We start from the raw sequence: 15,634 nt of genomic DNA on the forward strand, positions 1-15,634 counted from the left end.
ACAGGTGTGTTGTCTAGAAAGAGAAAAGATGGAAGCAGAGGGCCGAGAGATTCTGGTGTGAAGAAGTATATGCAGAAAAAGATGAACCAGAGGGTCATGGTGCGTTCGAGCTGTTTTTCCAGAGGGGCTATATGCAGAGCTGTAGCCATTGCAGCTTCATTATCAGTACCTCAGACGAGTTGTCCCAGTGGAAGAGCTGCTTTGCTGAAGGAAGCTCGTGAAACGGTTCAATTGGGTAAGTTGTTGGGGATGAATTGCAAGGGAAAGGAGGAGGAAGTTGTGAATCGGATTGTGAAAATGGAGCTACAAGATAAGGAAAAGATGGAAGGAGGGCTGAGGGTAGCCCCAGTTTAAGATGGGTGAAAAGGGGGTCTCAGGAGTAGTTTTAAGTTTTCCAATGAAGATCATGTCATGGAATGTAAGAGGGTTGGGGAGGAAAGATAAAAGGGGAAAAATTTTGAAGTTGGTTAAGGATAAAAAGTTGGATATGTTGTTGTTACAAGAAACTAAGAAATCCAATGTTGATGAATTGCTCGTGAAGTCCTTGAGGCCACTTGATTCTTTGCAGTTTTTGGCAGTGGATTCGGTGGGAAGTACAGGGGGCTTGCTACGTGTGTGGAATCCTGGGGTCTTCCAGATTTCAGAGTGCTGCAGTTCGAGGAATTTTTTACTTCTATCAGGTATTTTTAAGCAATCCTTTGAGTGTGTAATTGTTAACATCGATGCTCCTAATAATGTGAGAAGTAGGGGTCAGTTATGGGAAGCATTGGGAAGGCTGAAGTCATCTTTTCACAAACCTTGGTGTATTGGAGGGGATTTTAATGAAATTCGATTTTTGAATGAAAGAAGGAGTTTCCTGAGAAGGAACAAAGGAATGATTGAATTTAATGAGTTTATTGAACGTATGGAGTTCTTAGATTTGCCTTTGTTAGTGAGAGGCTTTACATGGTGTAATTCAGTGGAAGGAGATAGATGGAGTAGAATTGATAGGTTTTTATTAGATTCCTTGTGGCTAGAGAAGTTTAGCCTTAAGCAGTGGGGCCTTCCAAGGAGTTTTTTTGATCATTGTCCATTGGTGCTGATAGAGGATGAAAGAGACTGGGGTCCTAGACCTTTTAGGTTCCTAAATGCATGGAGTTTGCATCCTACTTTTATGGCTATGGAAAAGAAATCTTGGACAGAGGCTGAGACTTATGGTTGGGCTGGCTTTAGGTTGAAGGAAAGATTAGCATCTCTGAAGATGGCATTGAAGAAATGGAATGTGGAGGTCTTCGGAAATGTTGATCTTCAGTTAAAATCCGCTGAGGAGGAGTTCCATGAGATTGACTTAAAAGCTGAAGTTGGGCCTCTTCTGGACACTGAAATTGGTGGAAGAAAAGAGTTAAGAAGTTTAGTATGGAAGCTGAAGAAGAGATTGGGATGGATCTGGCAACAAAAATCTAGAATTAAATGGGCTCAAGATGGGGATAAAAATATGAGATTCTTTCATGTGATGGTTAAGAGGAGACAAGGCAAGAATTTAATTGATACAGTTGTTCAGAATGGGGAAGTTATTGGGGAACCAAAGAGGGTGAAACAAGTAGTGGTAGGGCATTTTAGAAAACTGTATTTTGAGGAGTGGAAAAGCAGATCAAAGCTGGATGGTCCTTTTATTACCATTGGGGATGATGAGGCAAAGAGGGATTTAGAAGTAGAGTTTACATTGGAAGAAGTGTGGGCAGCTGTGAAAGACTGTGATGGGAATAAAGCTCCAGGGCCTGATGGTTTCAACCTTTACTGCATTCAGAAGAATTGGGAGGTGATGAGAAGTGAAATCCTCTAGTTCATGCATGAGTTCCATAGTAATGGTAAGTTGGCCAAAGGGCTTAATAGTTCATTTATAACATTGATTCCTAAGAAGGACAGTCCAGTAGATTTGGTGGATTACAGGCCAATTAGTTTGGTGAGTTCAATCTACAAAATTCTAGCTAAAGTTCGATCTAGGAGAATTAGGAAGGTCTTGCCTAGGTTGGTTACTGAGGTTCAGACAACATTTATTAGAGGAAGGTGTATTCTAGATGGAGTTTTGATTGCCAATGAGATCATTGAGTGGTGGAAATCAACAAAGCAAAAAGGGGTGATACTTAAGCTCGATTTCGAGAAGGCGTATGATTCGGTCAATTGGGAGTTCTTGTGTTCAATGGTGTCTAATTTTGGGTTTGGAGAGAAATGGTTAGGGTGGATTAAGGAATGTCTATCCTCATCTAGAATATCAGTTTTGGTGAATGGGTCACCCACTGAAGAGTTTTCACCGCAAAGAGGGTTAAGACAAGGTGACCCACTCTCACCTTTCCTATTTTATTTGGTGGCTGAGGGGTTAAATTTGCTTCTAAATAGAGCTAAGATGTTGGGGTTGGTTAAAGGAGCTTTGGTTGGGTCTAATGGTATGAGCATCTCACATTTGCAGTTTGCGGACAATACTATAATTTTCAGCGAGGCAGATTTGAAGGAGCTGCTATTGATTAAAAGGATATTAAGGTTCTTTGAAGTGATGTCTAGCTTAAAGATAAACTTTCACAAAAGTGTAGTGTGTGGTGTGTGCATTTCTGATTATGAGGTGAAGGATTTTGCAGGGGAGTTAAATTGTCAAAGTAAGAAGCTGTCTATTCTGTATTTGGACTTACCTTTAGGAGCTAATCCTAGGAGGAAGTCCGCATGGCAGCCCGTGGTTGATAAAGTTAGGAAGAGGCTGTCTCTTTGGAAGAGGAAGATGTTGTCTTTTGCAGGTCGACTGACTTTGATTAAGTCAGTAGTAGCCCGTTTACCATCAGATTATATTTCTATATTTAAGATACCTAAGGGTGTAGCGAAGACAATTGATAAGTTGCAGGCAATGTTTCTCTTGGGAAGCAGTGAGGTTAAGAGGAAAGTGCATTTGGTGACATGGCGGGAGCTTATTAAGCCTAAAAAGCAAGGTGGGTTAGGGGTCAGAAGTCTAAGTGAAATGAATGTTTGTTTATCACTAAAATGGTGGTGGTGATATGGTGTTGAAGACAAAGCCTTGTGGAGGGCTGTGATCTGTAGTAAATATGGGCAATATGGTGGTGGGTGGTGGCCTGATGTTGGTGAAACGGGTGATTTGTCTCCAATTTGGCAAGGTATTTCTAAGTATTGCAAAGGATTATCCTCAGGTGCTTGATTTCTATGTGGAAAACACAAAGATAAGGGTTGGGAATGGAGCAAGAGTCCATTTCTGGGCTGATATTTGGTGGAATAGTGTAACAAGCCCGCGGGGGACCTCGCCACAGCTCGGACTCGACTTTTCGCAGTCACGGTTCTTAATCTGAACCAAAGAGTCCAAATCCGGCAAATCGTTTTGAGAAAAACTGATTTTTGAAAGAAGTGCCAAACATGGACTGCTTTGCCAGATACAGAGTCGCCACCTAAATATTTTATTTTGGGAAACTTAGGAAACCCTGACTCGGTGCCAAAAGGCCACGTGTCCGTCATCACCAAAGTTGCCTCGGCTCGGGAACTTGGGTACGATTGGGGAAGGTCACTTCGTGAGCACCCCCGCTCGCCCGATCAAAGATCGGCCTCTACTAACCATGATATCTATTTTTGAAAACATTGTGAGTTCTTATTCCGGTTATTAGCCTAGGTTACTATGTGATGCTCACAGCATACAAGTATAGACCGGGTCACCCGAATTGGAACAAAACATTTCATGTTTGTTTTTGAAAAATGGTTTGCTACTCGCAAGTAGGCTTAAAATGCAGATTTTGCCACCCTCGGGTGGGCTTAGAAAAGATGGTTTTGCCACTATCTAGTGGGCTTAAAACTCACAGTCAATGATTTGTTCCAATTTAAATAACCCGACCTTCACCCACAGGCATTCAGGCAGTTATATCACACAAGCAAATAGCCTCATGGTAACCATGCTATCATGGCATTCACTCACACGCATGCAAGGATGCTAAAGCATAAAGCTCACCGGGTACTCCAAGCCAAAAAAGAGACTACATTAGAAATCATGCATGATCCTAAGTATACAGAAATGCCTAATGCAACACATGCAAAAATGCAACCTATAGCAGGCTCGGCTATTCTAAACATGGTATATGAAATGTTACAACTATCATGTATTCAATTTGGAATTGAAAGTACAATGCAGTTAGTATGATGCGCCGAGCCCGGTGCATGCAATACAGATGAATGAATGCAAACATGCTATCATACTGTATGTTAATTGAAATATGCCCTAATCTAACCATCATAAGCGGATAAATAAAAGGGAGAAAGACGTGGGGTTGGAAGACATACATCACACTCACGCACACTTATTACAGTTATGCCCTCACTCGGAGGGTCCGAATAAATAATACAGTCCCAAATAAATAATTACAGTCCGAATATTACAGAATCCTAATTAATTTACAAATTCCTAATTAATTAATGAATTAACTAAGAAAGCAAATAAATCTGGCGTGCAAGCCAGGGACTGCCTTGCTTCTGATGGATGATGCATGTCCGGGTTGTCTTGCACGGAAATCCACCAGAATGCCCCAATTAGCCTCTGTTTACACTTGTTCTTGAAATGCGTGCCAAGCCCCAAAAAGTTGCTGATTCTTCGTTTTGCTGCAACAGAGAGCAGGAAAGGGGCATAGCAATGTATTTGCACAGATATATGCATGTCTCGAACCTCGTGCCACCAATCACGCATACCGAGGCATGATGGCCGAGGAGTCGAAATGCACAACTCAATATAGGATGAATGCACATGAAACTACAGCTAAAACCTAACTCCGTCATGGATAATCCGGAGTGTCGGTGACTGGGGAATTGAGACACATTCCGTCACTCGGAGTACGAAATGTACCTCGTTTCCCGTGCCCGGGCTAACTCCTATTCCGGACACGATGCAATATGCATGATATGTATGAAATGCAACTAAGATACAATCCTAACATACACAATGCTATGGAAATGAGATGCCTCGAAGTGCGTGCACACGGGCACGCAAACCGAGAAAATGCATGAATGCAATCTAAGATACAACCTAGTATGCACTATGCTATGAAAATGAGATGCCTCGAAATGCGTGCACACGGGCACGCAAACCGAGAAAATGACATATGCAATGCAAGTGACTAAAATGGCATGGGAAAGGTAACATGGACTTATACTAACATGAGAGAGCTTCAGCCACACTCACATAAGAAGCCGGTTGATGAAAATGAAGTGCCTCGAAATGCGTGCACACGGGCACGCAAACTGAGGCAATGGCATACGCAATGCAAATGACATGGAAACATGATATGGGCTTATACTAACATGAGTGAGCCTCAGCCACACTCACATAAGATGCCGGCAGATGAAAATGAGGTGCCTCGAAATGCGTGCACACGGGCACGCAAACCGAGGCGGTGGCGGAATGCGATACAATTACATGAAAACATGATATGGGCTTATACCAACATGAGTGAGCCTCAGCCACACTCACATAGGATGCCGACGGATAAAAATGAGGTGCCTCGAAATGCGTGCACACGGGCACGCAAATCGAGGCGATGGCGGAATGCGATGCAATGACATGGAAATGTGATATGGGCTTATACCAACATGAGTGAGCCTCAGCCACACTCACATAGGATGCCGACGGATAAAAATGAGGTGCCTCGAAATGCGTGCACACGGGCACGCAAACCGAGGCGATGGCGGAATGCGATGCAATGACATGGAAATGGAAAGCAATCATTCTAATAGAATTTCAGCACTAAAATATGAGGGAAAACAGTCCCGAAATGAGGCGAAATGACACCAAAAGCATGGAATTGTCCCGAAATGCGAATTTAGGCACCCGAAATGGCCTATAGCTATGCCAAACATGCACAATATGGACATGTAATGCAAAGACAGAAGCTAGGCAGTCCCAAAAAAGGCACTTTCACAGTTATAAACATGGCTAAACATCAAGCATAGGTATGGCAAAAATGGCATGCAAGAATAGGGGCCAAGAGAGGGGTAATGAAGCAAGTGATATAAGAAAAATCCAAACTGAAAAATTTCCTTCTGCAACATTGAAGAGGGACCAAAAATATGAATGTTTACAGTATATGGCAAGCCTCGAATCAATATACAAACATGCTAAAAAAAGGCACAAGATTGAGGCTCAAAAGGTGCTATAACATGAAGTATACAAAATAATCACCAAACAGAAAAAAAATGTTAATGAAACATGGAGTATAGGCCAAAATAAGACTATTTCCAGAACTGTAAAATGGCCAAAAACAAAAGCAAAGGGGGCTACCAATTTATGCAAAAATGGGGCCAAATAAGGGATATAAAGGGAAGTATAACATGGAGGCATCAAATGGTGAGGGGCCCTTCAACAATGTTGAAGAAGGGCCCAAAATAAGCATATTCACAGATTACATCATGCTCAAAAACAGATTACTCATGGGCCAAAAATAGCATGCAAGATTATGACATATAAGAGGATCAATGAAGCAAGTGCATCATGGAGGGCTCAAACAGGGTTGAGCCCTTAACGAAAAGTGAAAATGAGCTCAAAAGAGGGCCACTTTAAGTTAGGGCCGGAGCTTGAATGTATAAGAAGGAGAGGCTAAGAAATATTGCAAAGAAAAGCTCAAAAAAGAGAAAATGGTAATTCACCCTTGGAGACAAGTCTTTTGTTGCTTCTTGGACCAATTTACAGCTCCTTTAGCCTTTGAGAAGCCCTCCTTGTTTCTGGAAATGAAGTGGTGGTGGTAGAGCTTGGTGGTGATGAAGAAAATAAGATGTAGGACTTAAGGTTTTTTAGGAAAATGAGAAGGATGGAGGGAGATATGGATCTTGAGGCTTGAAGAACAAATTTTCCAACCCCCAAATGTGATGCCACCAGCTGGTTATATGGACAAAAAGAGGGTGTAAAGGTGGGGCAAAAAGGAGGTAAGCTTTCCCCCACAAAATATCCCCCGGATTGGGATATTTTCTGGGGGAAACAGCTGCACAGCTGTAAAGTGCAAGTTGAGAGGAAGTAGGCCGGCCCCTTACTTTTGCTGCAGGTGGCCGGCCAGCCACCCCCCCTAGCCGGCCAGCTAGGGGTCAAAAGGGTCAAGTATAATTAGTGGCCGGCCACCACATATTGGTGGCCTCCCAGGTCTCCTCTTCACAACCCCGTGGTTCGAATTTGGAAATTCTAAAACAGGAGAGAGAACAAGCCATTTTGAGGAGGGGTTCAAAAGGGTCAAAAGGAATTAATGGCCGGCCATATGCTATTAGGATCCTCCCATGTGTGTACAACACAAATATGTGGTTCAAAGTTCAAGAAAGTGGGCCCAAGGTGTTCAACATTATCCCGGAAGGAGGGGTTCAAAAGGGTCAGGTGGAATTACTGGCCGGCCACCAACTTTTAGGGTCCTCCCATGTGTGTACATCACAAATATGTGGTTTGGGGTTGAAGAAAGTAGCTCCAAGGTGTTCAACATTGGCCTAGAAGTGCGAAAAACGGGGGTCGGAGGGCGCCGGAGGAGTAAAAAACTGGTTGCTGCAACAATTGCAGGCCTCCCACCCTTCTACGGCCTTCCTAGTGATAAAACAGAGGTACCTGCCAAAAATGAACTATAACCAATGCAAAACGAAAGTTCGGGGGCCAAAACGCGCAGTTCGGGGCCCCGGAAACTGCCCGTTAAACACCGAAAGTGGCGTTCGGCCACGAAGTGGGTTTCTCAGACCCCAGTGTCCCTCAAAAGGGAGAAAATAAGATGTATGCCAAAATTTAGAGCAAACGGAGATGGTTAGGCGGTCCCGAACCTAGGCACACGGTCTGACAGCTCTGAAAATCGGGAACCGGACTCCGAAATGGGCAAAATGGCCTACGGCCACGAAATGTAGCCCACGGCCATTGAGAGATGGTCTACAGGACCTCTCCCTCCCCTCAGGAAAAGAAACAAAGAAAACCGAGCCTGGTTCGCAAACCGAGGCAAAGCACAGAAGAGGGTTCGAAAATCCGGAGGCAGGGCTCACGGCCGCGACTCTGAAACTTCTGAATGAGTGCGATATGCAACATCACCAAGCGCTCAACTGGTGACGTCTGAGTCTTAAGGTCGGTCAAAAATGGGGTGTCTACAAATAGCTGTAGGCTCAGTGAAAAGTTTTCAAGATTGTTTAGTCTATCTGTCGCAAAGGAAGGCTCTTTGATGCAATACAATTTGAGTAGGGAAAGGACGGGGGAATGGAACCTGGCATTTAGAAGAGGGCTGCAAGCATGGAAAGAAGTGAAGGTTAACAGGCTATCTGAGTGGCTGAGTTCAGTTCCTATAAACAGGGGGACTATGGATGACTGTTTGAGGTGGGAGATTGATCCATCAAATCAGTTTTCAGTGGCATCAGTTTGGAAATGGTTGCAAGTAGATAAGGGACCGAAGCTGCATGTAACAACTGAGCTGTGGCAAAATGTAGCCCCTCCCAAAATCCAATTTTTTGGCTGGTTAGCATGGAAGGGAAGGGTGAAAACATCAGAATTCCTGCAGAGAATAGGGGTGTTGGGTGCAAATGCTAGCACACAGTGTGTATTCTGTCAAAAAGAATCTGAGAGTGTAAATCATGTTTTATTGCACTGCCCATTGATTTGGAGAGTCTGGTCTCAAATTATAAGATGGTGGGATATGTGGTGGGTAATCCTTGGGTCTATTGAGGCTTTGTTGCATTGGTGGGCAGGGGCTTCATTTAAGAAAAAAGAGGTGGAGGTGTGGAAAATTATGCCATTAGTCTTATTGTGGTCGATTTGGAGGTTGAGGAATGATGTATTGTTTAATGATGCTCATCCTAATTTTGCTGATTTGGAGATATGGTGAAGACAAGGATAGCGTTTTGGGCTAGGAGTAGGTTACCAAATGTGAATTACACTGTGCATGATTTTGTTCATAATCTTCAACAGGTTAGACATTGTTTGAGGTGAAGGGTGCATGAATCTGGTTCTGCTGTGGCACTGCTGTGGCCTTTTGCTAGGTAGCATGAGCTGGTTTTGCTGTCAGTCCTATTGCTGCTGTGTGTAGTCTTGTTTGTGCAGTTGCTGAGTAGTGTACTGCTGTTTCAATTGGTGACTTATCAACCAAGGTTTTGTGCTAGCATTTATTTACGCCCGTGTGTGAGTGCCAACGCTATTGGGATTTTCACATTGGTTATGATGCTTAAGTACTATTTCCTCTCTTTATTCATGTATCACTTGGTACCACCTTGTTTTACTTTGTGGTCATTAATAAAGTTTTTTTGCTAATAAAAAAAAATTATACATATATATATATATATATATATATATATATAACAGAAGCGTGACAATTTGTTTGTTTCGGGGAAGGGAAGTCATGGGCACAAGAGAACTGGAAGAAAGAGTTGATGATCATGTCTCCATAAGTATTGTAGAAAAGTTTGCTAATTTATCTAATCCATCCTCTGAGTGTTGTATCTTCAGAATGTATGATCATTTACGAAATGAAAATGAGAAAGCTTATGAACCATCAATAGTTGCTATTGGTCCTTACCATCAGGGTAAAGCTCACCTACAAGAAATGGAACTTCACAAATTACAGTACCTACGAAGGTTTCTGAGTCGAAGAAATGAGACGAGTGTGAATAGATATGTCATGGCCATAAGAGAATTGGAAGATAGAGCACGCAAATGTTATGTGGAAGAAACCAGTATCCTTGGCCTTGGCGTTGACTCAGATCAGTTTGTGGAAATGATGCTTCTTGACGGTTTCTTTATCATTGAGTTATTTCGCACGTTTACGATGTTCTGCATACTACGTGAAAATCAACAAATTTCCCAATCAGTCCAGCCCTTAGAAGAACTGAGAGATGAAATTACCATATTTTCCAAGCCTTCCAGATTGTGCAACTACTGGTAGATGAGAATGACCATATTTTCCAATCAGATCAAATTTTGGCTGCCATAGGACGTGATTTAATTCTACTCGAAAATCAACTTCCGTTCTTTATCCTTAATCGTTTGTTTGACATGACTAACAGCGATTCAAACTTGGGAATCATTCAAATAGCCTTAGATTTTCCAAAAAACTTAACACCACAGACTGAATTACAAGCTCCTAGTGGAATCTCAATCGACAACATTAAACATGTACTTGACCTAGTACATAATTGTTGGTGCTCTAAGTTTCCTGAGACGAATAGAAATGTAATAACGAGAGAGAAATGGCAGTTCATAAATTCTGCAACAGAACTTCAGGAGGCTGGGGTTCAATTCAAGAAGGCCGAGGGAAACAACTTGTTTGATATAAAATTCATTAGTGGGGCTTTAGAAATTCCACTATTATCCATCACAGACCATACAGAGTCTTTCTTGACAAATCTAGTTGCATTTGAGCTGTGTCCTTCATATGATAAGCCAAAGTACGTTTGTGACTATATTGTCTTCATGGATCACCTCATCAATGCCTCCAAGGATGTTCGTTTACTTAATCGTAGTGGAATTATTGAAAGTTGGGTGGGTGATGATGCAGAGGTTTACTCCATGTGGCACAAGTTGTTCAAAATCACCCTAATAGATCTTAAAAACTTTGGTTACCCTGAAGTTTTCATTAATGTAAACAACCATTGTAAGGGATGCCGAAACGTGTGGATGGCAAACTTAAAGCGGAATTACTTCAACAGTCCATGGGCATTGATTTCGTTTTCGGCTGCTACCATACTACTGCTGCTTACTGTGGCACAAACTATCTTTTCCATTCTTTCTTTTGGCAAAGGCAGCTTTTGAGTCCCTATTATTGTTTTCTTAATTGTGTGTGTTAAATTCAAATAAGACAAGATGTTATATGTTATTTGATTTGTTTCATCGTTTTGTGCCATATGATACATTGTCATGTAAGAGGTGATAAATTATTGTTTTCTTAATTGAGTGTGTTAAATTTAAATAAGCAAAGAATCTATAGTTACCTCATTTGTTCCATCGTTTTGTACCATACGATACATTTCCATGTAAGAGGTGACAAAATTATTTTATGCCATATGATACATTGTCAAGTAAGAGAGATGATAAAATTGTGACTAAATAAATAAATAAAGCTTGGATGACATTACAGCAAGTTAGATCAATATCAAACTATCAATAAGAAAAGAAATATTGCTCTTAATAATAAGATATATTATATCTAATAAAGTTGATGTGTGTAAACTTTATAAAGCAGTTTAGACCTATTTGAATCAGTCAACTAATCTTCTCCAAACTCATTTTGTTCCTTCCCTAACCACACTCATATTTATAATTTAAGTGCTTTAGGATGAGTCGAAAACCAATTCCATAAACTTGAGTTCAAACATCCCTCAGAATTCATAAAATCGTCACCCTTCTCTTGAGCTATGAAAATCCACAGAGTTTCTGAAATGTTGACAGCTTGAATGGTTACTCAACATATGGCACAACGATGTAGTTAGTTCAGAAATCTCTAATTGTTCATACCAAAGAATTGAACACTTTACGCCCAACTCTAATACTAATTCTGACTGAACTTGAACTTCTAAAATAAATATAGTTCAAATTAAAACAATAACGATTTAACTAGATTTTTGTTTAAAGGATTGTTAACCTAGTATAGGCTCCAAACATTAACAATCTCCCACTTTCGACAATTCCATGACAAAATCTACCCAAGCAAATATGCCTAAAAGCTACAAAACAATGATCATCTTCTTTGGAGACAGAGAGAAAGCTCAAAGAACATATGTGGATTTCTTCAAACTCTGATCAAATCCAATTCATTCATATTCCACAGATCTAGAATTAAAAATTAAAACCAAAACAAGTAATTAAGAACAATAGTAAGTAATTCCCATTGTAATGCACCCTAACCAACCACTTTGTCATCTAATCAAAAGTTTTGAACAAACATCTAGTACTATATCACCACTAAAACGATAATGAAAACTGAAACCAAATATCTATTCAATCACTTGGGATTTAAAATGTCCACAATGCAGAGATACAAAAGATATATATCATCAATTGAATCATTTGTAACAAATGAAGTGTGTTCTCTACACATCTTCAGAGTATTATGTGTAAAACCACGGAGTTGAGACACATTCTATGTTCACCTATGTGATTCAGGACGAGAGATGTCAGTAATGGGATGACATTGATAGCCTTCAGAATCTGTAGTAGTGGAAAATCATGGCGTTTGATGTGATGTGGAGAAACAATAAAAACTACACTAAAAACAAAAGAGAAATAGACCAGGTGAAAAAGGACCATATTATTTACTAATCCATTTTACAAAAATACCAGAACTAGACCTAAACATCTGAAGTTTAAACAACCAGGGACTTTAACTAGCAAATAAACTGTAGGGTGTCCTTATGCTCTTGTATAAATTTGTAGAGGAATGTCTCGCTCTTTTTTGTTTTTCTGAAATGAGTTGAAAAAAATTGATTATCCAAAGGTTAAAAATTTTGTATTTTTGACCTACACTTTTGATTATCAATTTTTAATTTACAATAAATTATACCAAATAAACTCAATAACCGAAGGTTAGACTGGGGCAGACAAAGGGAGGAAAAAGGAACAGAGAAAAATAATTTCCCCAGGCACACAAAAGTAAAGAATTTAGAGTAAATGTGTGAATAAAAGTGGCTAACGTGACTGTCCGTTAATCATTTGGTTCATGGGACAACAATGAAAAACATAGAGGATGGGCTTCTGTCCGATTTATATCAGATTACAGAATATTATTTGGCTTCTGTGGGCCTGTGACGGTATCTATATTGATGATTCAAATTATTCAATGTGTAAGATTCGTCGAATATTTTATTTTTATAAAAAAAAATCACGTTAATCAGATATCGACAATCAATTAATCATATCACATTTGTTAAAATGACAAATATAATTTTAAAAATAAATTACTGATACAAATGTGATCTGATCAAGTGGTTGTCGATATCTGATCAATGTAATATTTTGCAAGGTTAAAATACTTGATGAGACGTATACATTTAATATTTAAAATTATCGATGTGAGTTCTGTGGTGAGCTCATAGAAATCCAACAATACCCTCCAATTGATATCCCAATTGGAGAGACGATTCTCCCAAAATATATTCTCTATTCATTATGGTCCATAATGATTGAGTAATGGGAGTCTCTATTGATTATGATCCATAATGATTTGAGTAAAAGAGAGTAAATGGCTTACAATAAGTAATCCAATATAATTATGTAAATCATATAATAAAATCATGAGTAATATTATGGTACATCCCTTTCAAAATGTGTATATCATATGTATTTTATAACTAATAAATAAAATGTCATAACTAAATACAATAAAAGGCATAACTAAAGATCTCATGTGTCATAACTAAAATAATGTTATAAGTAAAGAAGAAAATTGGTTATAACTAAATAAGAAAATGGTATAACTAAGAATGCATATATATATATATATATATATATTTATCAACAAAAATAAACTTTATTAATGATAAAACACATACATCAAATATGAGATTATACCAGTAAAAGGAAGTCAAGGGCAAAAAGCATCATAGTGACGCATCCAAATCACAAGTTAGCACCAAGGAGATCACACAATTATATACTAACTCAAGCTAAGGGAGTTGGTGAGAAACCATCACAATACTCCCCTGCTGCTCAATCACAAACAAAACAGAGTAGCTCAATTACATGGACGACACCTTCAAAGCTTCTACAAGAGTACAGAAGTGTGAGGAAAGTGGTATTTAAACGACAATCCTAACCTTCACCAATTCACATAATACATCCAGTTGATGCTGAGATCCATTGAAAACACATTCATTCCTACACTTCCAAATGGATTGTTAGTCAAACAATATAATAAATAAGATAATTAGTATGAATTATATAATCAGTGATGCTAGAGACGTCTAACTTAGAGGCTCTAAACAGACCTCTAATGAGGTGGAAAAGGAAAAAAAAAATAAAAAATAAAAAATAAACAGACACAGCATTGACAGTGGCAGTAGTGGCACCTCTAATTAGAGGTTCCAAGCATTTTTGTTATATAATATCAATGATAATAAACATTAATATACAGAGAGAAAATTAAGTGTACTGAAACATAACTGTGAGATTTTGGGAGTCATTTTATCACTGTCCTAAATTTTTTTTTCCTCCCCTCGTGAAAGTACAAATGGAGTGAAAGAGTTCCAAGATAAAAATCCATATTGCTCACAGCGTCCCTCATATAGTGTTCACGACCACCAAGAGGCTTGAACCATATCACAAACCAAAATTGCCCAAAATACAATATAAAACTCTGATAAAACATTTCATCTCCCAAATCATCTTTTCAATCTCTTTTTGTGTCTTATGCATCTTCCAACTCATAGAAAACCACATACTTATATAGCACTATATATTAGTAACTTATATAATAAAAATTCACTTAATGATAACAATAAACCACCATTTAACATTATATTAAACAAAGAAATAATGAGATATATATAAAACTTTTTGTGATTCACAATTTATTGAATTTATTAAAACAATATATTATTTTATTTTTGTTAAAAATATCCCAACAATCTCCCACTTTTAATAAAAATAAGTAGTTTTAATATTTTTACAAAATTTGCAACATATCCCCACATTTCAAAACTACAATTCAAAATAATATAGATATGGAACATATATAATGGGCAACATATACTGTGTAATAGGTGTAGGCATCTACCGGACTTGAATCTCACTTAGTGATAACAGTTTCCCTCCAAAAAATCTTAATGAACTTGAACTAGACTCTTTGAACCAAAGGTTAACATGTCACACACATAACACTGGTATTAAACAATAGTTCGCGGATTAGTGATTTTAATGGTCATGCACTCTGATCTTGAATCTCATGGAAATTTTAGAGACTAGCCCAAGTCCCACGATCGCGGCCTCACAATGGTTTCCATTTAGTAGAATCCTTCAAAGGTAAAGTGACAGAATACACCTTACAAGAGGCCTTGATTTCATTCAGGGTAAAATCCTTCCTAGCCAGTCACTCATTAGCATTGTTTCCTTAGGGATGGATAGGAGAACAACTTTTATGGTGTCTCCTAAAATATTAAGTGCTGGAATTAAGTCGCATTTTAAGGATTGTTTCTACCCATTGAACCTCCTTCATGAGGTTTCCAATCATAGAGGTTGGGTTACTTCCTTAGGTTACTTCCTTTCGGCTTAGCCCATCCCCCTTGACATATAAATATGGTTCTAGCCTTGCTAGTCTAGAGGCGATGACTCCTCGAGTTTATTAATAATATTTGCCTCAATATTTAACTTCTCAAGTCATAATAATTTTGAGCTTCTCAAGCTTCAAATTTCATATATCAGTTGATCAATTATTTTATCCATTACATGAAATATCTCATAATAAAGCCCATTTTTATTTATTGCGCACCACAATTTTCCCTTTTAGGGTTTTAAATTGGACTCATCACGCAAATATATCCAATTTTTCATCAAGGCAACATGGATCCATCAAGCAAGTACGATCCTTATGTTTTCCGAACTGAGATAACATATTGAATCCATCAAATATATTTGTTCCAAGTAGTCAATAGCCATATTACTAGGAATTACAAATTTTCATAATCAGTAGCCTACTAT

General features: G+C 38.9%; 1 protein-coding gene and 1 pseudogene across 1 annotated transcript; both read left to right on the plus strand.

Annotated features, from left to right (window-relative positions):
* Positions 1-355: 355 nt before the first annotated feature.
* Positions 356-1,822, plus strand: LOC114272168 (uncharacterized). Its single transcript, XM_028213839.2, has one exon. The coding sequence runs from the start codon at positions 356-358 to the stop codon at positions 1,820-1,822; it is 1,467 nt and encodes a 488-aa protein (XP_028069640.2).
* A 6,295-nt stretch (positions 1,823-8,117) lies between these two features.
* Positions 8,118-10,942, plus strand: LOC145795059 (UPF0481 protein At3g47200-like; annotated as a pseudogene).
* The last annotated feature ends 4,692 nt before the right edge of the window (positions 10,943-15,634 follow it).

Source organism: Camellia sinensis, chromosome 7 (assembly GCF_055761805.1).
Source record: "Camellia sinensis isolate YWXY chromosome 7, ASM5576180v1, whole genome shotgun sequence".
NCBI classification, from domain to species: domain Eukaryota; kingdom Viridiplantae; phylum Streptophyta; class Magnoliopsida; order Ericales; family Theaceae; genus Camellia; species Camellia sinensis.